Source organism: Olea europaea, chromosome 11, assembly GCF_002742605.1.
Source record: "Olea europaea var. sylvestris chromosome 11, O_europaea_v1, whole genome shotgun sequence".
Lineage (NCBI taxonomy): Eukaryota > Viridiplantae > Streptophyta > Magnoliopsida > Lamiales > Oleaceae > Olea > Olea europaea.
Genome location: NC_036247.1, coordinates 32,331,532 through 32,358,424, shown reverse-complemented (window position 1 = coordinate 32,358,424; position 26,893 = coordinate 32,331,532). Strand labels below are relative to the sequence as shown.

General features: G+C 35.8%; 1 protein-coding gene across 1 annotated transcript; it reads right to left on the bottom strand.

Annotated features, from left to right (window-relative positions):
- Positions 1-17,776: 17,776 nt before the first annotated feature.
- LOC111404100 lies at positions 17,777-26,294 on the bottom strand. Its single transcript, XM_023032837.1, has 2 exons — positions 25,995-26,294; positions 17,777-18,183 (listed from the first exon to the last, which is right to left on the bottom strand). The coding sequence occupies exons 1-2, from the start codon at positions 26,137-26,139 to the stop codon at positions 17,915-17,917; spliced, it is 414 nt and encodes a 137-aa protein (XP_022888605.1). The 5' UTR covers positions 26,140-26,294; the 3' UTR covers positions 17,777-17,914.
- Between the last annotated feature and the right edge of the window lie 599 nt (positions 26,295-26,893).

Sequence of the window (26,893 nt, the reverse complement as noted above, 5' to 3'; positions counted from 1 at the left end):
TTAAATGGAGATCAAGTGAAGAAATTCTTGAGCGAGTTTGGAGTTAAGTTAGTGAACTCCACACCATATTATGCTCAATCCAACAGACAGACAGAATCTTCTAATAAGATTCTAAAAAATATCATAAGAAAAATGATAGATGAAAATGCCAGAAATTGGCACGAATGTCTAAACAAGGCCTTATGAGCTTATAGGACGTCGCCTCGGTCAAGTACCAAAGTTACTCATTTTCAACTTACTTATGGACATGAGGCTGTTTTGCCTATGAAAATTAATGTGCAATCAATCAGAGTGTATTTGCAACATAAGTTAAGTGATGGTGAGTATACCGAATCACTAGTTCAAAACTTATTGAAGTTGGACGAATTACAGTTGGACGTCCTAGATAGATTGTAAGTTCAAAAACAAAGGATGACTAAGTTTTATAATAAAAAAGTTATAGCCAAGTCATTTAGCCCGAGCGAATTGGTTTGGAAAATAATACTCCCTTTGGATAGCAAGAATCCAAAGTATGGCAAGTAAGGGCCATTTAAAGTAAATAGTGTGTTGCCTAATGAAGCCTATCATTTAGAAGATTTAGATGGCACCAAGCACATGAGGTTCATTAATGGCAAATATTTAAAAAAGTATGTTCCTTCCTTATGGAAAAGTGAACAAATAAAAGCGTAATCAATATAGTTGCGTTGAATGATGGTAGATAAATAAGGCAAGAACGAAATACGTTCAAATAAATTTCTTTATTATCAAATATTCATTACAAATTGTGAGATACAAAATAATAAATACTCTATGAGCTACAATTGAGAGCAAACTAATTCTTGATCGATCGCCAAGTAAGAGGGCGAACCGGCCTTGATCGCCGCCCTGATCGCACTGCTGCAAAGGCAGGCAGAGAGGTCGAGAAGTACTCTCAACAAGCAAAAAGGAAGAAAAGCACCCTCAAATCGCCTGCCTAATCGCATTACTGCAATAACAGGTAAGGAGACTGAGAATCACTCTCAGTAAGCGAAGTGGCTTGAAAGGTATCCTCAAAAATCGTCTTCCATCATTGAATTCCTTATAAAGAACATGGAGATGATGGGAAGACCTTCGCTGGCCAAAGAATATTTCCTATATCTCCCATACCAAAGGTGACATCAAAACAGATAGCAAAATGAGCAGATCAAATGATCCATTTCTATGGAAGACAAAAATTTTGGATCAATTGTTGAGATGCCAAACGATAACAGCAAATTAGTTTTTGAAGAAAAGAATGGAAATGAAAATGATGAGTGCGAAATACACACGCATTTATAGAGGCGTGAAGGTGAAAAGATAGAATATGAACGGTCACATTCGTGCCTAATAATCAAAATCAAATGGCCCAAAGTCTTGGGAAAAGAGACAGGAATACTAAGAAAGAATGTACATGAATCTTAGCATAAAGCAATTAAATGTTTGGGGAGTTGACGATTAAGGACAACGTCAATTAATGCGTAAGTAGACAAAATAGTCGTTCATTAATGACGATAGCTGCTATTACATTCAAAATTAGTAATGGCAATTAGTGCGAAATTATAAAAGGAAAGTTAAGGCATTGGATGTCTTAATTATAATTCACCCCAAGCCGAATGTATTCTTTCCCTAAATCTTCCCCAATCTTCGCTCTGTTGAGAAGAAGCGACATTTAATTCAGTTACAAAATCGTCATCAACCTCCAGCTTTTTATACTACTCAACCAAAGACTTGGTTCGTTCAATTTCTTGGGAAGCATTACGCTTTTTAGCAGCCATTCTCGCCCTACAGTCGTTCATCTTTGCTTGAAGATCCTTCATCTCTGCAGCCAAGCTTATCATCAAAGAGTCTTCGATCATAACTTCGAAAGAGATTTCTTTCAATTCATCCTCGGCTTTGTTAATGTCTAGAAGCAAAGACTCTCTTTTAGATGCAGCACGAAGATATTGAGTACTCCTGACCTTCAGTTCAACATTTTTAGCTAGTAAAGAGAGGATGTCAGAGTGAACAACCTTCAATGTCGCTTTAAAGTCAGCAGAAACATTGAGCGACGGAAGTGTAAGTGCTTGCGCCAATTTTGCACTCAATAGCTCAAACTTATCCTTATGTTTAGTAGCACTAGCCTAGACGATATCCATGTCCATAAAAGACACATACTCAAGTACCGACTACTTGAGAGACTTCATATTTTCCTCCGAAAAAGCAGAAGATGAAGCAGAAGGATGATTGGTTGAAGTAGGGCGAGACGTCTTGACTTGTCCCCAGGAAGTGAACAAGTCCTGGATGGAACGCACAATGTCATCAGCACCCTGCAAAGAAAAATGGCAACATTGAGGACTTTCACTACAATAAACGAAGCGAAAATGAAAGTGAAGCAAAAGGTTACCTCATCAGCAATCTTGGGAAGTTCAGGCATATCACCAGTTGGCTCCACCACCTGTGGGGACTTCTCCTTATCTGGCGAGAAGACTCTGCCACAAGGGGCAGGCCCATGGGAGCCTTTGCATAATTCAAGAAGCAACTAATCAGAAACCAGTAACACAAGCAAGGGTAAAACATCAAAATATGTATTACCTTCTGGTTCGACATTTGGGGGGTCGGTGCTCTGGGAAGAGGTGGCTCTTCTGCTGGTTGTGATGAAGCTTCCAGGACTTAGGGTTTCTCTTTAAGCATAGTCTCTTCATCAGCTGATTTGGACGAAACAGCTTCAGCAGAAGATGATGAAGCAGGAGTTACCAAAACCAAAGCATTTGAAGGAGAGGCTGAACTTTTCTGAGAAATTCAGGTAAACCATTAGTACATAGAAAAATATGTTTGTGAATAAACAAATTCAATTACCTTTCTCCTAAGGATGAGAGGAGCGTCATCATCATCATCATTATCATCCCGCAAAATGGGAGATGTTGAAGCTGGCCATTTGTGGCTAAAGGCACCTTTAGCTGCAGTAGCCTTGGCAGGTGGAGAAGCAGATGGACGGATAGGATGTTTAGCGCGAGCAGGGGAGGAAGGATTCCTAATGGACACAGGGGTGACCAAAATAGGAGAAGTAGATGAAGTGTCTGGCTGATCCAGTAAATGGAAGGCACGATTACCATCAGTTGCAAACAATCTGCGTTTTACTGATGGCCAGAGCTGTTCAAAAAGAGGATGGACGACACAACTAGAATTGAAAGGGGCTAATGAAAATTTGCTCGTCAAAAGAATGTTGCGAGCATCTACACCTTGTGCTTCTGCCTTATTAATAGTGTGAAAACGATCTGTTAAATTTTTGGAGTAGCAAGGACGAACAGGCAAAGTTTGGCCAAAACCAAGTTGGCTAGCAAAAAATTGGGGAATATATATTTTAACCCCAGCCTTGGCATTGGTTCTAGTTAAAATATCGTGGAACAATTCCCTCCCAATCAAAAACTGAACCCAAACAAGCAGAGAGACGCTCGCACTGTCTAGGGTGGATAGAGGTTGCACATAATCTGGAGTCAAGTGAGCAGGAAAAGGAATGAAGGAAGGAATCGAATTTAAGGTATAAAAGAATGAAAAATGTCCCTACTGGACATATTTACAGGTTTCAATGGGTTAATGGCTAGCCCATAGCAACTAGCAGAATGAAGGGAAATGGATGGAGCACCAAGTGGTGGAAAGTATGCTCTCAACCACAGTTGAGTGAACCAAAGGGGCCCATTGCCAGTGGGAGATGCACCATTCTTCAGTTGAGATTGAAGGGAAGCCATGCCTCTATAAAGAGCAGCTAAAAAGAAGGAACATAAGTTCAAAGACCTACCATGCGCCAATTCATGCGCTATGGGTAAGTAGCTTATAGAAGGTTTCATACTTGGCACGCAGAGAATATATTTACAGAGCCAAATTTGAAGAAAGGCCACACGCTCAGTGTGGGAAGGTTCAACGCTTGAATGATTATAAAAGTCTTGCATGCTTGAATAGGACTCAGTAAGTTTCTTGTCAAATTTCGAGCTAACACTGGAAATCAAGATACCAGGAAAGATGGTATCGCCCAAAGGCGAAAGATTTACTAGGGCTCCAACGTCCCTTAAAGTAATAGACATGGGACCAAAAGGGAAAACGAAGGTATTATATTCAGAAGATCAAAAACTCAAAGCAATCGGAAAAAGCACTGGGTCGAAAATTGGGGGTTGAAGAGCGATTTCTAATAAGCCTGAAACCCTAGCACGATCAAAAATCACCTTGGTAGGGCCATGATTCACAAGACGTGCATGCCATCTACGAAAAATAACATCAGTTTTGGGCCAAGTGCGAATACCTTTTTCGCGAATCGGCCTCAGTGGCAGAGAGTTCAGGAACGGAGGGTCTTGAGTCCAAGGGAATAGTTGGCCCACTGCCACTTGTCCAACGGCTTCAGCATTATTGAATGATGGACCCAGATAGAATTCATTGAGGTCAGCATTGGCTCGTGCAAGGAAGTTTGAATTTACATACGGCCTAGTAAAGATTTTTTGGAAATCTTCGAAACTAAAAGAATCATCAGATTGAGTTTGTGAAGTCGCCATTGGGTGCAAAGTACAGTTTTGTTAAGATTTGTCTGAGAAACGTAGTAGAGAAGCAAGAAGATGAATAGTAAAATAGTGAGGAGGAAGCGTGAAATATAGAGACATGGTTTAGTGGTGTGATGAAATGACTTGTCTTTTGGGTTTATAAGGGTTTGTAACATTACACCTTTTCAGGCTATAGAAGGAAATAATGATTGAAATTCTTGAGAATTTCAAATGTTGCTGGAAAATACAAAGTGAATATGGTAAAGATTAATAATTGGTATTAATTCTGCCATATTGGTGGGTAATTGTTGACACACTAAAAGTGCAGCCCAAATCAAATAGCCCAAAGAATGAGTCCAATTGGGGAGTCAGGATAAAGGTTCAAACAGGATTATTGATGAATGCAGTGGAAGCCCACAAACACAGTAACATCATCGTCCAATCTTGCAAGAGGCCCAGAATCTGAGCGAATGGAGTGCCTTACGGTCGTCCAGAGCGATGACCCCGTTCTCGCCTAAACTTTCGAATCGCTCAGGATCTTAGTAAACATAAAATATTATGGTTATCCAGAATAGCAGTTATTGAGTAATCTTATCACATTCCACGATTCAAGGAGCCCAGTTGAAGGCGGTTGAACGACAAAGTGTAATGACAGCAGTTTCACGACAAGTTAGCCACCATAAAGAAAGTGTGTAGTTATAAAGCAATCAAGCAGTTTCAAGCGGTTTGTCACGACGAAATTATCAAGGGAATATAAAAAGGAAGAGAAGACATAGAAAAAGCGGCCAGAATCAAACACTCTCAAACAGAGAATATGTAATTTTAATTTCTTAACTTAAATTTAAACATTTCTTTTAGTACTCGTGTGCTTGCGCCCCTTGGAGGCATTCTGTTTATTTCTAATTGTAAATCATCGTTAATAAAACACTCCTTTTTGGGACTTAGTCTCAAGAGGTCTGTTCTTTACACAATCGTCTGATCCCTTTTTTAATTGTTAGTGACTACCCGTGCGAAACAATTTGTCAATCTAAGAATATTTCATGTATGTGGACTGGAATTTAATTTGTGATAAATGACTGATAAATTGGGAAATTTGTGTGATAAATAATAAAATGTTGCTGGAATTGAAATTTTAAAAATGGTGATAGTTTAACCTTTGATTTATGTTTAATTTTCATACAGTTTAAGTGTGATTTTTTTTTTTCCTCACTACTACGGTCGTGACAAATTTTGCTCGCGTGTTGTTACTTTATTGTGTTCGGTTTTATTAATTCAACGTAATAAACATTAAATTTTAATGAAAACAATCGAAGTTGACAGCAATGAAGAATATGTTTTTGACAAAAACTCAGATAGGCCCAAGTCCATTGAACACTGTCTATATTTGGCTACAGATAATGCAGAGTTCATCTTTCTCTTGTCTGCCATTTCTGCTAAAATTATATCCGTCATAAAGTGGAAGGATTGGAATCTTTAACTTCTTAATTACATGTTTGATAGACAATACTAGACATGATTCGACTATATAATGATTTAACTTCTTTTTCTTTGTCATTATTATCCAGTGCTTTGTATTGAACGTGTCATTAGAACTTTTGAGCGACTAAGTCATACAAAAACGATTAAGCCCAGTGTTCCATTTATGTTAGTCCTTGTTTGAGACTCATTCTTCTAAAAATTAGTTTTCTTCAAAACCATTTCTAACAACATTTTTTCTATACACGTAAATCCAAAATATTTTCCTACTTTTTAACCACAATTCTCTAAAAAAGTCACTATTACGAGACTAATTTTCCAAAAAATGGAGCTCAAATACAGCCTAGTTTGAGAAGCCTTGTTGATGAATACTATATATTGTAGAAAAAAATTGACATATATTTGGTGCTAGGGCCAATTAGAGGTGTAAAACATGGCCAACAGTTCTCTTTTTTTTTTTTTTTTTCTTTTTGCTTTTTTTGATTTGGTGATTGTTTCTAATCGGTCTTGTTCAATTATGTGTACCAAAGTTTACATTAGTGCATGCTGACTCTGGCCTTGCCCTTGCCAGTAAAATTAGTTCATATATTTAGACATTTACGCCTCGAAAATCTGTGAATCCTCCTGTTTTATTATAGCTTTCCAAGGACTGGCATATCGAGATTCAAGTCGAGAGACATAAATTGAACAAGTAGGATTGTTCCCTACTGGGACTTATTAATCACAGTTCATGCAGAATGCAAAAACAAAGATGAAGCCATAATACACATAGTAAAGCAAGGCAATTTACAGCAATGCACATTACTGTACATTTTACTCAGCTTTCTTATCGCGTTCCGAGTGTTGTACTTTAAACATTTGGCTTAACTTCTTCACGGCTTGATGAAATATCTTGATTATAATCTGGCCTCGATTTGGAGGGAGATTTACCTTTCGTTTCTTTGGGGCCTTGGCATGTTCCTCATTCTTGGCCATTTGCAGTTGAGTTTATTATACTTGGAGCTAATGAGAAGCAGCTGTGATTGATGAATAAATGTAGTAAATCCAAGATCTCAGGAATGAGTATGAAATAAGCCAAAAGGAGAATATTATGCCTCGTTATAGGGCTCTGAGTGTGTGATCCAGGAGATTGAAGCTCAATTTATAAGCTATGGAAATTCGTGGGGAACATCATGCTTGCATAAAGGTACAAACAAGGATAAATGAGAGGTGATGCTTTAAAATCTAAATTTGGGAATGGTTCAATGAACCAACTTTTAGCAAAACTCATGTTAGTTGCATAACGGGTTTAAACTCTTGTCACTTCATCCCTATCAGCTAGACTCATATCAATCACTTCATCCCTATCAGCTAGACTCGTATCAATTTTCTGTAAGGAATCAATAGAATGACCAACTTTATAGGCAAAGTTGAAGTTTAGTCAGCAACACCACATTTCATTAAAGGAAACTATTAGAGTACGGTGAATTCTATTTGACCTAACCCAAAAAGTTTGCAGTGCGATATATTGGTGAAACTAAAATTATGAGGAAAAATGAGGGTCTATCATGGTATGAACATATTTTATTATATATATGATTTACATTATGATTTCATAACATCATATCATTCAGAATAGTCACACCTCTTATAATTATCTTTGATACAGTGAAATTCTACTTTTATATTCGTGATTTTTTTCTGGTCTTGAATTTTCACGTAAATCTTGTGTTCTTGTTCTTAGTTTTATATCACATATTCTCGCTTTTCATAACAGAATCCATACCGACCAATTATCCAAGTAGTGTCTCTTCTGTGCTTTGTCTTGAGACAAGACCAAGTCATATGGCCTCATTGAGACATGATCTTTTTGACTATCCACATTCCCCACATATCCAATGTTCCCCATGATAAAGACACTAAAAGTCACAATATTGCGTACAGCAGAGCTGAAAGGGTATTGGTCTTCAGTGTTCAAGAAAAAATAATTATAGAAAGGTCTTAAGAAAGAACATAACAAATTTGGTGCACAAAAAACAGAACAATAGGGGGCTGCAATTGAACATGAATTGAGGTTTCAGTTTAATACGTCGAACACGTGAGATTTGGACATATCATGGACTATTGGGAAAATGTTTGCACGTTACATCTTACACTGTGATTGACGCCACTGTTTTTCATTTTTAAGATAATTGGTAATTTGCTTGTTTTACATACGGAACAAAGAAGCAGGGGATGATCGTAAGGTTGGATAAATTGGTGCATGAATTTATATTTTATTTATCAAAAATACTTGCATGCAAATACGATAAAATCATAACATATTGGTGCAAAAAATCAGATAGAGTTTTGACTCATTAGATTCAAGATACGTCCATAAAAGTATGCAAAATGACGACTTATTGACATTTAGGAAAATGTAGAAATCTGAAAGAGATGAAATGAAACGAGGTATGCTAATACAAATTTCCTTAAAATATATTGATGCTAATAGGATTAAATGAAAGTTTGTCTTGCAAGATACAACGCTTCTTCCAAAATTAATATTAACACAATATTAATTTTGTTGAGTGAACCAACGTTTAATTGTATTCTTCTAGAGTAGAAGATATCGAACACGAAACTCAAAAATAATTTGGACATTATTTTGATATAATCTGGAGAAAGAAAGAATTAATAATCAATTATATGGAGTTGATCTGGATTGAAGAAAATGGAAGTAGGAGGTTCTTATTTATAGATTTTCATGTGTTACTTCATAACGCTTGCATCTTTTGGCAAATTTAATTAATCCATTAGATCAAACGTTTTCAAGATTGATAGTTTAGATTGCACCTTATCAAAAGGTCAATGACTTTGTATTTTGCACATTTTGCGCTTGAAGGGTCGTAACCAATCGACGCACTTATTGGAAACTTTTTCACACATTTTAATCCTTATATTACCTTAAACTTTCAACAATCTGAATATCGAAGATATTTTAAAGGAATGTTGCTTGCAATGCAACTAATGATGTAGGCGATAAGTGCGTTTTACGCACTTATTTTTATCATAAAACATGAATAATTGTTGATAAATATGTGGTAATGTGGAATATGGTTTAATTTTATATAAATTATGTTTTACAAGATACATTGATGAATGTGGTGGAATTGAGGAAAAATAAGCGAAAAATGACCAAAATGAAAGAAAACAAAAGTTCAAGGATCAAAGTACAAATAGTCGAAAGATGATCCAGAAGTAGAAACGATGATGTGAAAGAGCTAAGATCCAATTTGGTGAAGACATGGAGTGTTGGAATAAGAAGAAATGAGAAAAGAGGTCAAGAGACTAGAAAATGAGTTCGGGGACTAAAATGCAAGAGCTGAAAGTTAATATAACTGGGTGACTGTCCAATTATATAGACTGGGCGACCGCCCAACCATGAAGAACAAATATCAAGGTTTAAAGTTTAGCCCTAGCGACTACTCGAATTTTGCTTGGGCAACTGCTCAGGCCAATCGCGTCAAAAAAAAATTTGATTTCCTTATTTGATTGAAATTCTTATGAAAACAAATTTTGAGATGTCTTTTAAAACTCTAAGAACGTCCATAAGGAAAGGGCATTATAACACATTGATAAGTGTTTTAGAGGAGAAAATGAGGCAAGAACATGGAGATTGATATCAAGACGCTAGGATTCAATTCAAGATTTAAATTGGAGATGTGTTATCTTTATTATTCAATTTATTTTCTTCTTTTCCCCATATTAGGCTATATTTATTTGTGCCAGAAGAACGATAAACCATATGATATGACTTTTTAATCTTTAATTATACATTCTTGACATTAAAACATGTTTCTGGAATTTGAATGGTTTATATGAATTTATTTTCTCGACAATTACTGTACACATGATTGTGTGAATTTGGTGACTTGTTTTATGCATTTGAAAGAAGTGGAATAGGCTCTACATGGTATAAATCATCGTAGGATCAGATAAGGGATAAAAATATACCACTATACTCTATGTGAATTTTTAAGTGTTCATAAAATTTTATGCATTCTTGTGTATTCGCATCCATCATAAAAATATAGTCGAATCATATATGAAAATAGGTTCAACATTGTTCGAGGCAGATTGTTGAAGAAAATAGGAACATTGATTCGTCAAAATTCAATTGTATTGTCAAAATGTAAAACTAAGTTTAAAAGGGATTGTTGCATGGGGATTTGCAATCCTAATACGTTTATTATTCATTAGAACAATTCAACTTGCATTTAAACAAAACTTGCATTTAGTTAATTAAATCACTTATAATTGCATAAGTAATTTAGGTTATTTATAATTTGCATCATAACAAACACTCTCATTTTTATTATTTCAGTTAAGGTCACAGTAATATAAAAAGAATTTAGTCAATCTTGTGGGACGATATTTGGATTTAAAATCCACTCTATTACTTGTTAACAAATAGTATACTTGTGGTGATTTTATATCGAAATATATTTTCGTGAACAGTAGGTTAGGCCATCTCCCGTATGATGTTTTTATTATGTACCATAATATAAATGCATCTTAATGGGTTGTTCTTCTCCTTTGCGTGATGGCTCTCATGTCAATCAATAGAATGTGACTATAAGTTGTATTAAAGAAGCTAAAACTAAAAAAGGAAAGCGAAGTATTGATATTTCGTTCAAGAACCACAATCCGTGCTTCCACCTGCCAATGCAAATGTACATAATGGCTGTAACGAAGTTTTCTTATTTATTTGTGTTGACATCTATTCTATCTGGAATGCTTTTACAATTATGCAAGTTTGGTGAAATCGAGAAAGAATGTGAGGGCCGAAGTTGTTACTTTTGCCCCTTTTGTTGACAAGTGTAGTTAAATCGGTAGTAGAGAACGAGTAATTTATGTTACAATGTTAAAACGTTTTGACCAGTATAATGAGGCTTAACATTGGATAGTTTGTGATCAAACCCTATGTCAACGTTATCCAAATGTGATCATCAGTCGAGTGGCAGTTAATGTAGTCCCTAGAGTGAAGTCATAGTAGTGTTTAAATTTTACACTATCGTCTCTTTAAAACATATAATTTTTTTGGGAAACGTTAATCATTATCTTTTTAGATCTTTCTGTTTAGCTAAAAAAAAATAATAATAATAAAAATAAAAATTGACTCTTAAATAGATTAAACAATTTCTAGGGTAGTTAAATAAAAAGATAACTTGCAGAAAAAGGGAAACAAAGTTAACCTTTACAAGTATCCTAATATATAACGGCTAGTTTAAATAAGGAAACAATATTAATTAACATCCTCATATAATGTTATAAAACGGAGAGTGCTCCAGACATTAAACATTCTTAAAAATAGTTTCAAAGTGAAAAAATTTGGAGACTTTCAAGAATGGGTAAAGGGATTGATCTGAGAACTTTTTTCGAGAGAGAGTACTCTGATAACGATGTAGGGATGGAAAATATTTTTGATTTTATCAATGGGATCAATAGCGGTGGCTGCATTGGGGAAACCGGAGGAGTTCTGCGCAAGAAGATCTCGAATCATTGAAGCTCTTTTAATGGCGTCTCCCCTAGACGGTATGGATCATGATTCTGAGATTTCATCAAGTTAGAATACCAGTTGCGACAGTCTTGATGACCAAGATCAATGTGAGGAGTGGACTTCAAAACCTATAAATCTTGGCGCCAAAGATCAAAAGGGTTGTGCAAGAATTAAATCCGTGGGTGATGATGAAGAAAATAAGAACGAAGGCAAAAAGTTTCGAAGAAGATTGGAACCGAAGATGCAAAGCGGCAAGAAGTCGAGTGAATTATCCAAATGGTCACTAAACTTTGTAAAAGGTTTTCACAGAGTCACTGAACTTTAAAAATCATCTAATTCATCAGTGAACTTTGCCAAAAGTTTCCACGAAATCACTGAACTTTAAAAATCATCTAATTTAGTGATCCCTTAGAAACTTTTTGTTAAATTCAGTGACCCCGTGGAAACTTTTTGCAATGTTCAGTAATGAATAAGGTGATTTTTAAAATTCAGTGGCTCCGTGGAAATCTTTTACAAAGTTCAGTGATGAATGGGGTGATTTTTAAAGTTCAGTGACCCCATGAAAACTTTTCGCAAAATTCAATGACTATTTGGGTAATTCATGTTGGGAATCTACTTATACATGCACAGCGAAAAATAAAATTATTTCGATTCCCATCCAATAGATCTCATTGTGTTTGGTTAGGAATTGTGATAAGATTGTACCTTTTGTCAGATCTGCAATCTTTTTGCTTTTCTTTTCGTTCCATCAACCTTGATTTGCCGCCACAGCTGTCCAGCCTCCAACGGTGATCCACACAGAGAATATGATTGCAGCCTCTAGGGTTTTCTCTTGTGCTAGCAAGAATAATAAAACCTTAATGGACCTCAAACCCTAGTTATGTATTTATATAAACCCAAATAGGCTCGGCCCGGTCCGGCCCAATAATTAATTAATCCAATTAATTAAACCCGGTCCGTGAATTAATTAATCCAATTAATTAATTCGAAAATATAAATAACAAATCCAATTAATTAATTTATCCAACGATTGTTAAATTAATCAATTGGCAATTTGCAATCTTCCAATTCTCTTTTGTGTGTGACCCATTAGGTTCCCGACCACGATGCCTAACGACGTGAAATATTATTTTGATCTAATCAAAATTGATAAATTAAAACACCCCTTTTAATTTATCGTCAATTCACATTCGCCGTCCCTGATTGACATCTAGCAATGTGTCAGGGCAATACATGTGACGGGAAATGTCACGTGGTATGACAAAATTAAATTCGTTCGTTTACCGTGAAACTATAATCCCTTCGTCAATATGATCCGATCAATTACGAGATATGGAATTGTGTCAATCTCGATCATCGATCATATCTTTCACTCCACTATCAAGTCAATATAAATCGAAAACTCCTTTTCGACTTATGAGTACACCTTGGCCAAGGATTTCATCATTGACTTAATTGAATGAAACGCAGATCATAATCTCCTACTATCTAAGAGTGACGAATCCTATATTGATCAATCACAACCTTCATACGATTATTGACGTACCCGAACGATGTCGTATTAGCGGCCCTTTTCAGAGCAACATCCAACACCGCCAAAGTATGACTGTCCTCATATAAGGTACCATGACGACCTCAAGTCAAAGGACCAATTTCACTACCGAACGTTAGAGATTAACCACCGACACTCAGATAGTTATCCATGTGGAATCTCTCGACGGGTCTCCAATGTTTTGTTCTATAACAAACATCCACGTGTTCATTTAAGTGTCACCACACTTTAACTTGTGAGATCAGCTACTTACTTCACAAGTAAGAAATGTCACACGTGATGGTCTATCCGTAATAACGATATCCGTATCTCGTTATTACTTACGACCACGGATGATTTAAGATTCAATCAGATGTAATTTGTATCTCACAATCACAACTCCTTGTGATTAATAAATTACAAATATTTGAGTCTACGGACTCTATTATTTATTTAATTGTCTATTAATTAAATAATAGAGCTGCCATTTAATTGCATTAATTATATATAAAAGTATTTATGTCCAAAGTCGATTGGACCTAGGGCATAATACTTACAATTCACTCCAAGCAGTCGAAACAAAGTTTCATGTTTGGGTTCTTATGTAGTGAAGTTCGAGGAGGCGAGTCTATGTGCCAAGAAGGCGAAAAGAACGACATAATATGTTGATTTTAAAGATATTCCATAGCCCGAACTGGCTTTTGATGAAAAAAGATGCCAGAGAGGGTTCAGCGGAGGTTTCAAGAATTCAAGTCTTAGGAGACGCTAATGTTCTCGTAATTTTGATGATGTAAATTTGATAGGCAAGGCAATGATATGAACTCCTTTGAATGTAAAGAATTATGTGGTTAGTGTTATGATATCCAAAGTTTCAGTTGCTTCTCTAGTTTTTGATTTGCCAAGTTTGCCGTATTTACGATTAATAATGCTCTTTAGCTTTTTAGCAAATTATATGCTCTACACAATGTTAATGTTTTACGAGTCCTTTTGACATGATTTTTAAAAAGCCAAAAGAGATCCAAAAGTCGTGTTTTAACACGTTTGACTAATTTTATGAAAGTAATTCTATTATTTAAAAGAGTTTTTAGAGGAAGTTGGTCCAATGTAATTTCCTCTAAAAATACTTTCGAAATAGGAAGTGATTTTGAATATTAGTTTTCACACAATAAATAAGATAGCTTCCTTAAAAAATTCTTGTACAAGAGGCAAAAGCTATGCCTAATGAGCCGAAGTTGAATCCCTGTTGCTTATATGACAATATTGAAAGAGTCGTACCATTCCTCGACCATATGGCACGTTCAATATACTACAATGACAGAGAGTGCTGTAGAGAACTACCGACAAATTTGCTTGTACGTTCGTACTTTGTTGACAAATTTGCTTGCATGTTCTTACTTTGTTATGTTCAGTTTTATTAATTCAACGTTCTAAACATAAATTTCATGAAAGACAACAGAAGTTGACAGCAATTGAGAACATGTTCTTGACACAAACTCAGTTAGGCCTAAATCCATTAAACCTTGTCTATATTTGGCTACAGATAATGCAGAGTTGTTTCTCTTGTCTGCCATTTCAGCTACAATTTTACCCATCATAAAGTGGAAGCACTCATCCTTTGTAACATTGGAAAGGTTAACTTCTTCAAAGGTTAAACCCTAACCTTAAGGGTCTTCCACCACCCCTTCCCTGGAGTATCTTGAGGGAGGTAAATCACAGGATATGCCTCCGAGAGTACAGGGTGGAAGGCTGTTTGTACACTTGCACTTACCCAAGAGTCAAATCCATATTTCAGAATTCGAACCCTTGACGTAGCAGCTTCAAGTAAAGTTGGATTTCTCCACCCTTCCCTTTCTTCAATTGCATGTTTGATTGAAAATACAAGACATGATTCGAGTATACAATAATTTAATTTCTTTTTCTTCATTATTACTATTTTGTCCTTCGTATCGAACGTGGCATAAGACCTTCCATCGTGCCACTATAAGTCATACAAAAACCATTAAGCATATAGTTCCATTTTATGTTAGTTCGAGAAGTATATTTTGTAAAAAAAAAATTGACATATATTTGGTACTAGGACCACCGGTTTTATTTATTTATTTTAATTTTTGTTTAATTAGGTGATTGTTTCTAATCGGCCATGTTCAATTATATGTACCAAAGTTCACATTAATGCATGCAGACTCCAGCCTTGCCCTTATATATTGACTGATGGTATGGAATTATATATAGACAATTACGCCTCGAAATTATGTGAATCCCTCCTGCCCCCAGGGCATATCTCCCAGTGGCAAAGGGGAGGGCGGATAGGACTCAGCGCGGTAGTGTGCAGAGTTCGATTCCCCACAAGGTGGAATTGACTTTGTTGCAAGCAGGAGTTACCATATGGGTTAACAGCCTTGGTCTATCCATGTGCTCTCCACCCTGGCTCCTGGGAGGCACATCCTACGATTTACCTCCTCCACGATGGCCCAGAACAGGGTCGGTGGAGACCCTTAAGGTTGGGGTTCAACCTTTTTATGTGAATCCCTCCTTATATTATAACTTTGAATAATTCTATCTAGCTCCAATAGTGCCAGACCACCAGTTTATGTGTGTCATTATATGATAGGTTCAATTAAAGATGAAATAATGTGATTCATTTAATTGTGTATTTTATTTATTGAAGCGGACAGGTGTTGTAACACCAATAGTACTAAGTAGCATTATTACATAATCGAGATCCAAGTCGAGAGACGTAAATTGAACAAAGGTCTGCATATCGAGATCCAAGTCGAGAGACATAAATTGAACAAGTACGATCGACCCCTACTGGGACCTATTAATCACTTCCCATGCAGAATGTAAAAACAATGATGAAGCCATAATACAAATAGTAAAGCATGGGAAATTACGGCAATGTGCATTAATCTACATTTTTCTCAGTTTTCTTATCGCGTTCCGAGTGTTGTACTTTGAACAATTGGCTTAACTTCTTCACAGCTTGATGAAATATCTTGATTTTAATCTGGCCTCGATTTGGAGGGAGATTAACCTTGTGTTTCTTTGGGGCATTGGCATATTCCTCGTTCTTGGCCATTTGCAGTTGAGTTATATATACTTGAAGCTGATGAGAAGCAGCTATGATGGATGAATAAATGTAGCAAGTCCAAGATCTCAGGAATGAGTATGAAATAAACCAAATAGAGAATATTATGTCTGGTTATAGGGCTCTGAGTGTGTGATCCAGGAGATTGAAGATCGATTTATAAGCTATGGAAATTCATGGGGAACATCATGCTTGCATAAAGGTACACACAAGGATAAATGAGAGAGGTGATGCTTTAGAATATAAATTTGGGAAGGTTTCAATGAAGCAACCTTTGAGCGAATTTCATGTTAGTCGCTTAACAAGTTTAAACTCTAGTCCCTTTGTATATATCAACTGTCAATTTTCTATAAGAAATATCGATGGAATGACCAACTTAAAATCAAAGTCAAAATTAGTTACCAAGATCGCGTCTCATTAGAGGACCCGTGCAGACCAATTATCCAAGTAGTGTCTCCTCTGTGATTGGTCTTGAGACAAGACCAAGTCATATTACCTCATAGAGAGGTGATCTTTTTGAATATCCACATCCACACGTATCCAATGTTCCCCATGATAAGGACACTGAATGCCACAATATAGCGTACGGAACATCAGAAAGGGACTTGGTCTTCAGTGTTTAAGACAAACTAAATATGGAAAGGTCTAAAGAAAGAACATAACAAATTTGGTGCACAAAAAACAGAACAATGGGGAGACTACAATTGAACATGAATTGAGGTTTCAGTTTGACACCGTTTGAATTCCACTAGATTTACTGTTCTAATTCCACCAACACCAAAGAAAAGGTAAGGACCCGAATAGAATTGCAATATAACAATAATAAATTAATTAAGCCCATGTATGAGCTTCATTAGCGTGGTTTATTTTATTTTATTTTTTGAAATGGAGCTCAAACCGGTTACCAAGTCTTGTTCTTTGTAAATTTAGCCCTTGTTTGAGCTCCATTTTTTTTAAATATATTTTTAAAGAGTATTTTAACATCATTTCAACCACATTTTTCAATAAAATAATATTACACGAAAATCTAAATTTTTTCCTTATTTTTTAACCACACATTTCACATCATTACACTATTCAAAAATGGGGCTTAAACAAGGGCTTAAAATCAACTACAAGTTCGAGCCCCTATAGCAAAATTTTTAAAGTCAAAAACTACTTTTAAGACTAATAAGTTAATTCTGAACCTGTTAGGATAATTTTTAGGATGTATTTTGTGTGCTAATAAAACCTTTTAGAAAAAGCTAATCTAAAGTAAAGTCTATTCGGCAAGATTTTAGAAAAGTCAAAAACTATTTGTGAGAATAAGAAACTGTTTTTTGACATGTTTAGATAATTTTCTAAAAACGTTTGATATGGCTAGAAGAACTTTTAAAGAAAAATGACCTAAAATTACATCCTTAGAAAGCTCTTTACATGAAGGAGAAGCAAGGTAGAATTCCTATCAAACACGCTCACAGTTCATAGCTTCCTCAAAAAGCTCTTCTACAAAAAGCAAAAATCATTTGAAATGAACCCTTCATACAATATATCAACAGCAGCAAGCACCGTGTATTCCTTCACGAGACAAGTATTAACGTAGTGCATATAGCAAGGATCCAAGGATGAAATTCGACACCACAAACAACAGTAAATAAAGGGGGCAAAACTAAAAAGAATGAACATCAATGGATTTCCACATTTACTTGTGATGTAGGCGATTTAAAAAATTGCAGTTCCCGTTTTATTGAAGTGAATTAAAGATTATACAGCTTAGAGATTTCGTAATGCACGGGGACGAATCTTTGGGATAGGATTTACTTAACTGGCGCAAGAATTGTGTAAATTATAAGGAAAGTAACTATAACAATAGCTCCAACTAGAGTAAAACTCGGACTAGTCCATAACGTAAGGTTTGACCTCTCTGTTCTTTTAATGGGATCAACCTCCTCTGAAAGTGGGAACTCAGAACGCCTAGGATTCCAGCTCACGTACTTGTTGGGTGAGAATTGGGAGAAAAAAGTCTTTCTTCCTTGTTTCTTGAAGCTTGACCAGGCCTTATCCCAATCTGTTGAGTATTTATCACCTATAAAACAGAGTAAATACTTAAGTTTTTTATTTTAACTTGCAAGAGCAATGCGAGTAGATAGATCTAGGTATTAAGCCAAAAAGTTCAGTATATAAAATGAACCGTTCCATTTCTTATCATGTGCAGATGAAGGATTTCACAATCATATAAAGGTCGTCCATATTCAGATCAATGAATTTGTCGAAATTTCATAGCCATATAAGGAAACACATTGGTGTGATGGCTTTGTTTCCGAGTCTGACAAACTCCACTGTTCATGTGTGCACATTAAGCCAAGAGTAAAGATAGGAACTTGAGAAATCCAGCAAACGTCTCGCTGATATAAACAATATTTAAAGTAAAATTAGTCAGTTCAAAATGAGTATTTTATATTGTTCTAAGTTCAAATATAGATTTAATTGCCCCCAAAAGTACCAGGCAAATCTAGAGACAGTCCAAATGACAGCTCAGCTAATCCTGAATTTTTTTTTATCAACGGCTTAGAACAACTATTCAAGGGCACCTCGTATAAAAGTTATATATTGATATGGAGTAGAATGTGATCAAGGCGATCTGTACGAAGTTGGAGACAAGTTAATGCTGTGCAATATTGCTCCACATAAGAATTAACTACAGGTATAACTCGTAAGTGCTTGATAATCGAGATTTTATGTTACTAGACACCTGGAGTGCGTGATCCATTTCTAGGCTATGGTTAATGTCAGGGAATTACATATATTGAGCTTTTGATGTTGTCATGTGACTTTTTATCCTCTGGCTATTGATTTTTTAGTATAATGAGTAATAGTGTGTCTACTCACTATTCACAGCAAAATAAACTTAACCCCTATTTGACAATTTTCAAAGTCTTTTTTCTACATACTTATTTTTAACCATACATTCACATAATAAAATATTCTGTACGTAAACCCAAAACTTTTCCATACTTTCTAACTAAGCATTCTCCTAAAAATCACTATTTGAAACTCTATTTTTCCTAATTAGGGGCTAAATAGTGTTTGTAAATTTTCTCTAGCTGTCGTCAACTTTGACACATGGCATCCCAGATCAAAATCATCCATATCACTAAATGCTATCCCAAATTCAATGTATTAGACACCAAAACAATCAACAATTTTGTCAATACGAAGTAACATGGAGGCTAGTGTCATTTTAGACCATGTTGTCCCTGATGAAACAGAGTCATGCCTCAGATTAATTAATAAGGTCAAGTCAGACTAGTAAAATATTGAACATTCTCATCCTGGTCTCAGCATGTCCGTGGGATTTTAATGCCTTGGAGACAAGCTATGGCTCACCATTCAAATTATAGATTTCTGTAGGAAAATGAATCTTCTGAAACCAATGAATAACTAAAAATGAAAAGAATAGTTAATTGGAGGAGAGAAACCCACACAATTTATTGTTCATGGACATGGAAAAAATATTTACATATCCATTTAAATAAATGTTCCATGACAAGCAATAGAATTAATCTTAGCTCTATAACTCAGTATATAGAACTAAATACCATGGAGGTATGTCAAGATAGAAAAGAGACTTAAAACTGAAGCTCTTCTATCACAGAAGCAGAGGCATTTATATTACCAGAATATAAAATTAAATTAAACGAAAAGAGAGCTGAAGGAGGAAAGTCATCCGTGCCTATATTATGTCACGCAGTCAATACATAATCATTTCACAGCCAAACAAATAGCTAAACCATGGCATTTTGTTCTTCAAGCCTATCTATCATTCACTAGTGCAAATTGCAAGAAGTTTCTACCCAAATTAATATCGAATCCACTCTCATAAATAAATCAAAATTTGAATTGAAAAAGGGAACAACCCAGCTCTTACCAACAAATCACAAGCAACATTAATTTTCACTTGGATACAGAATATCAAAATCTTAAAAGCTAATTAACCATTATTCAAAAAAAGAATGTGAACAGTAACCTTATTTACTGAATTTTATGTGAATAATCCACGTTCTAAAAGAACCAGAGAGTAACGACATAATAGGACTCCAGCTCCAAAATAGAAAATTTTCATTAAAGTTTAATATCCAACAACTAAAAAGGTATCCACATTCTTCGTATGTTTGAAAAAATTACTCAATGGATTCAAATATAGTGCTAACAACACAATTGCTAATAATATATCAGAAACAAATCCAGAAGAGCTTTCAGTTTGCTAGAAAGCATAGATTTTTATTCTGATAGTGTAGGTAGAAGGGCATCTATTTTCTGTCCATTATCACTTGAGAGATTAATAATGCTTTTCCCATTCATTGGAAAGGTATGGAACATGTACATGAATATAGAAAGTGAATGCATCTCCAGTGTCACTTCTAGATCCTGCCTTTCAGGTGAAGACCTGAGGAACTAGAGCTGGACCAAATTATGGTCGTCAATAGACAATGTCTGTAAACGGTTTATGCACATTGGTCAAATAAGTGAAAGTGTGTCTTAAATTGAATGCTTTTGTTGAAATATTTTGAATTAGTCAGCTAGGATTAACTAGGTTGTTGTTGCATTTTGAAATAATTCCTATTGATTAGGACACATTGTTTACTTTGAACATTTCTCTAGGCCTCTCCCATGATTCTCGGAGTTGTTGAGATGTGGGTTGTTTATCTCTTTTATTGCTTTGTAAAGGCTATTTAAGCCCCTGTTTTTGTTGGAATAATACATGCTTTTCTTCTCCAAAATTCTGAAACACATAAAAGCAGGATTCTTAACATTTGGTATCAGAGCCGGTCGAGGAGTAGCAGCCTTCGACGGTGTATGAAGCAGTAGATATGGCAGCAGGAAATAGTTTTGTGCAACCTGCAATTCCAAAGCTTGATGGGCACTATGACCATTGGAGTATGCTTATGGAAAATTTTTTACATTCAAAGGAATATTGGGGATTGGTGGAGAATGGAATCCCTGCAGTAGCTGAAGGAGTTGTGATTACTGAAGCAGAAAAAAAGTTGAATGAAGACCTTAAACTGAAGGACGGCGAAAAATTACCTCTTTCAAGCCATTGATCGTTCAATACTAGAGACTATCCTGAACAAGGATAATGCCAAAGATATTTGGGATTCCTTGAAATAGAAGTATCAAGGGACTGCACGAGTCAAGCGTGCACAACTACAAGCTCTTCGAAGGGAATTTGAGGTGCTTCAAATGAAGTCTGGTGAATCTGTGAATGACTACTTTGCTCGAACCCTCATCATAGCCAACAAAATGAGGATTCATGGGGAAAAAATGGGAGATGTCGTTGTCATTGAAAATATTTTGAGATCCATGACCTCAAAATTTGACTATGTGGTGTCTTCTATTGAGGAGTCCAACGATGTGGATACTTTATCCATTGATGAATTGCAAAGTAGCCTTTTAGTGCATGAGCAACGCATGAATGCTCATGTGGTAGAAGAACAAGCACTCAAAATCACTTATGATTATCAGTCAGGAGGAAGATGAAGAGGAAGAGGTAGACAAAACTTTGACAAGTCTACAGTTGAATGTTATAACTGTCATAAGCTTGGTCATTTCCAATATGAATGTCCTAGCAAGGTGGAGAATAATGTAAAAGCAAGCTATGTTGAGGCTACTGAAGAGATGTTACTAATGGCTTACCTAAATACTAAGGAAACCGATCAAAAGGCATTGTGGTTTCTTGACTCGGGGTGTAGCAATCACATGAGCAGTCAAAAGGAGTATTTCTCTGATTTTGATGAAAACTTTAGAGAATTTGTAAAGCTGGGGAATAATTCAAGCATGGCAGTAGTGGGAAAAGGCAATGTACGATTGCTAGTCAATGGAGTCATGCAGGTGATCACTGTACTAGAATTGAAGAACAACTTGTTAAGTGTAGGTCAGTTACAAGAGAAGGGGCTTGCAATTCTCATTCAACTTGGGAAATGCAAAATTTATCACCCTGAGAGAGGTCTGATCATGGAGACTGCCATGACATCAAACAGAATGTTCATTTTGGTTGCTCATTCTTAGCCAAATGAAACAATCTGTTTCAACTCAACCATTGAAGATCTCTCCCATCTTTGGCATTGTAGATATGGCCATTTAAGTCTAAAAGGTCTAAAGACTCTCCAAGATAAAAAGATGGTACATGGGCTACCACAATTCAAAGCCTCATCTAAGATATGTCAAGATTGTTTGGTAGGGAAGCAGACAAGAGATTCATTTCCAAAGAAAAGCACTTGGAGAGCCTCTTAGATCCTTCAATTAGTACATGCAGACATATGTGGACCTATCACACCTATTTCAAATAGCAAAAAAGGTACATGATCACTTTTATTGATGATTTCAGCCGCAAGACTTGGGTGTATTTTTTAGTGGAAAAATCTGAGGCATTTATTACGTTCGAAAATTACAAAAGTCAAGTTGAGAAGGAAACAGGTTCAGATATACAAGGCTTGCGTACAGATTGTGGAGGAGAATTTACATCACAGGAGTTCAATGAATTTTGTAGGGTAAATGGCATTCGGAGACAACTAACGGCCGCATACACCCCACAACAAAATGGGGTAGCAGAACGTAAGAATCGAACCATTATGAATATGGTTCGAAGCATGCTTTCGGAGAAGAAGATTCCAAAAACTTTCTGGCCTGAAGCAGTTAATTGGACCGTCCATGTTTTAAATCGAAGCCCAACACTTGCAGTGAGGAATAAAACTCCGGAAGAAGCCTGGAGTGGAACTAAGCCATCAGTGGAGTATTTTAGAGTTTTTGGATGCATCTGTCATGCTCATATTCCTGATGCTAAAAGAATAAAACTCGATGACAAGAGTTTGAAGTGTATTTTGCTTGGAATCAGTGAGGAGTCGAAGGCATACAGATTATATGATCCAACTTCACAGAAGATCTTGATAAGTAGAGATGTGGTTTTCGAGGAGGATGAAATTTGGAACTGGGAAAAGAAGCATGAAGAAACTATCATTGCTGATTTAGAGTGGGGAGAAAGTGATATTGAGGATGAATCAGATGCAAATTGTAATAGTCGGACAGAAACAGAAACAGGAACAGAATTGGAAACAGAGGAATGGACAGGTGAATTATTACATGAAGACTTACCAAATCCTCTTGGAACAAGAGAAAGAAGGCCGCCTATTTGGATGAAAGACTACATCAGTGGAAAAGCCCCTTCTGAGGAAGAGGATATGGCTCATTTGGTCATGTTTACTGCTAGTGACCCTATTTCATATGATGATGCTGTGAGGAGTGATAAATGGAGAAAAGCCATGGATTTGGAGATTGAAGCAATAGAAAGGAATGATACTTGGGATTTAATTGACTTGCCTATTGGAGGAAAGAAGATAGGATTAAAATGGGTTTACAAAACTAAACTCAATGAGAATGGAGAAGTTGATAAATACAAGGCACGTCTTGTAGCAAAAGGGTACACTCAACAATACGAGGTGGATTATACTGAGGTATTTGCACCCGTGGCTCGACTAGATACAATCCGTGTGATAATTGCCCTTGCAGCTCAAAAAACATGGACAATTTTTCAACTAGATGTGAAGTCAGCCTTCCTGCATGGTGAATTAAATGAAGAGGTTTTTGTGGAGCAGCCTTAAGGCTATGAACGAAAAGGTGATGAGGAGAAGGTATACAAACTGAAAAAGGCCTTATATGGACTTAAGCAAGCTCCACGAGCTTGGTATAGTCGTATTGAATCTTATTTCATGAAAGAAGGCTTTGAAAAGTGCCACTATGAACACACTTTGTTCATCAAGACTAAAGGAGGAGGTAAAATTCTAGTTGTGTGTCTTTATGTTGATGATCTCATTCTTACTGGAAATGATAAGTCCATGATAGATGAGTTCAAAAAATCTATGAAATTAGAGTTTGATATGACTGATCTTGGAAGGATGAAATACTTTCTTGGCATTGAAGTGACACAAAAAATTGATGGTATTTTTATTAACCAAAGGAAGTATGCACTGGACGTTTTGGAAAGGTTTGGTATGATTAATTCCAATCCAGTTCAAAACCCAATTGTACTTGGATTTAAACTCGAGAAGAATGTGGATAGAGCTAGAGTGGATGCCACTTACTACAAGCGAATTGTTGGAAGCCTCATGTATTTAACAGCCACTCGACCAGATTTGATGTTTTCAGTAAGCCTCATTAGTAGGTATATGGAAAGACCTACTGAACTCCATTTAGCAGCAGCAAAGAAGATCTTAAGATATTTAAAAGAAACAACTGAGTTTGGGATTTTCTATCAGAAGGGAGGAAATGAAGAGTTGATTGCATATACAGACAGTGACTATGCTGGGGATCTAGATGACAGAAAAAGTACTTCAGGTTATGTATTTTTATTCAGTTCAGGAGCTGTGTCTTGGTCCTCAAAGAAACAACCAGTGGTCACTCTTTCCACCACAGAGGCAGAATTCATTGCTGAAGCATCATGTGCATGTCAAACTGTATGGTTAAGGAGAATTCTTGAAAAATTGGGTCATATTCAGAGTGAATCCACCACTGTTTTTTGTGATAATAGTTCAACCATAAAGCTTTCTGTGAATCCAGTACTACATGGCCGTAGCAAACACATTGATGTTCGTTTCCATTTTCTTCGTGAACTCACAAAGGATAGAACTGTAAAGATGAAGCATTGCCGCACTCAGAAGCAAATTGCAGACCCGATGACAAAGCCACTGAAGTTGGATGCATTCATAAAGCTTCGAAGTTCGTTAGGAGTTTGTTCAGAGTTAGAAATAAACTGATTGCTAGCAGCATTCAGTTTAAGGGAGGATGTTGAAATATTTTGAATTAGTCAGCTAGGATTAATTAGGTTGTTGCTGCATTTTGAAATAATTCCTATTGATTAGGACACATTGTTTACTTTGAACATTTCTCTAGGCCTCTCCCATGATTCTCGGAGTTGTTGAGACGTGGGTTGTTTATCTCTTTTATTGCTTTGTAAAGGCTATTTAAGCCCCTGTTTTTGTTGGAATAATACATGCTTTCTTCTCCAAAATTCTGAAACACATAAAAGCAGGATTCTTAACAGCTTTCATAAATATCCATCAGAGTTAAGTCTTGCATATGGAATGGAAGTTGGATCTATCTTGGAAAATGAGATGTCTGAATGAACACTCAAGTTTGGTCATTTACGAAGCTCATGGAGACTTTCACCCATCTATTGCCAACACTAAATCAAACATTGGACTCAAGCCACTTCAGACATTTCTTTCAGTTGGATAGTTATCACTGAAACTCTTGTAACCAATCAAGAGTCAAGTTACTTATTACAATTGGTTGCACAGTGAAATGGAAACAAAGCATCAGCTCTAAATTACATTTCATGTCAGAAATAATTTTAATGCTTGAAAAGAGACAGTAAAGATCAACGCCGAAGCATCTAATTTTCCTTATACTTCATTAAGAGAGCAAAAGTGGATGAACAAACGATTAACTTGTTTTACATATCTTCTTTTTCTCCCTCTCCGAAAATTGCAAATAAAATGACAGACATAATAAAATCACACTGACACAGGACACATCAAGCAAGCTGGAATCAACATCAACATTAACATTAAGTCTGGAAGCACCATAGAGAGCAAACGAGGTCAACAGAACCTCATAGTATTGTATAACAATAAAGAATGCATTAGACAAATTCATCAAAAAAAAAAAAAAAACCTATTATAGTACATTCAACTACCTCGATAACCCATCAATTAATATTCCTTACTTACTTCTATAAAATTTCCTTCGCTTTTCCCAGACATTACAGCACAAATTATTGACAAACTTCAACAACCCACGTGCATGCATCCATATACTAGTATGAATAGTTCAAAAAAATGTTACCTCTATCACCGTTTTGCTCGGGCGGCGGTGGCGGAGGGTCTCTTTTTGAGCCGCACGGTTTGAATGGCCTCTGGTTTCTTGAATTATAACATGACACCTGTGAATAAAAGCTTCCGATTCCAAGTCGAATATCCATTTGGTACATCTATGATCCCTGTGATTTTAGTAATTGCAGCCACAAATCGCAAATTTTGTTATCAATTGTACGTACCTACAGTACAGGCGCTCTGAGGACCAGACAGTTTTTCACTGTTGTAAAAAATGTGCTTTTGCGTGGTGGTAAGCAAAGTCGCTAAAGGAGAGAAAACGAGTTTATAAAGGTAGAATTATCAATTACTTATATTTTATTCATTGGTTTATAGGGTTACATAGTTAATTTCTATCGACTACCTCATGTGTTGTGTTATACAAAAGTTGAGGGAGAAACATTCGAAATTTTTGATTCAAAATTGTGCAAATTATTTTAATTGTCTCTTCGATTGAATTAAAAAAATAAATAATTAAAAAAAAATTAAAACCATGAAGAATAGACTCATAAAGTTGAAAAAGTTAGAATTTAAATCAAAATCTCATTTTGATTTTAGTTAAAAAAAAAAAAAAGTATATTTTAACCGTTTACAAATTAGCTTCCATGAAAAAAGTTATAAATTAGCTAAAAATGATGGAAGAAAATAAAATCTAATGTATATTAATCAATAATAAATTAGAAGTAATTGACAAAAAACGTCGATAACATTTACTTTCATTATATCCAATATATCAACATTTATTTGCGCCAAACAAACTTCTCATCTCATTATATCTATTTTATTTGTTAAAGACATATGAAATGGTGAATGTGTCATTCTCTTTAAATAAATAAAAAGAAAAGATAGAAAACAAGGAAATAACTACGTTTA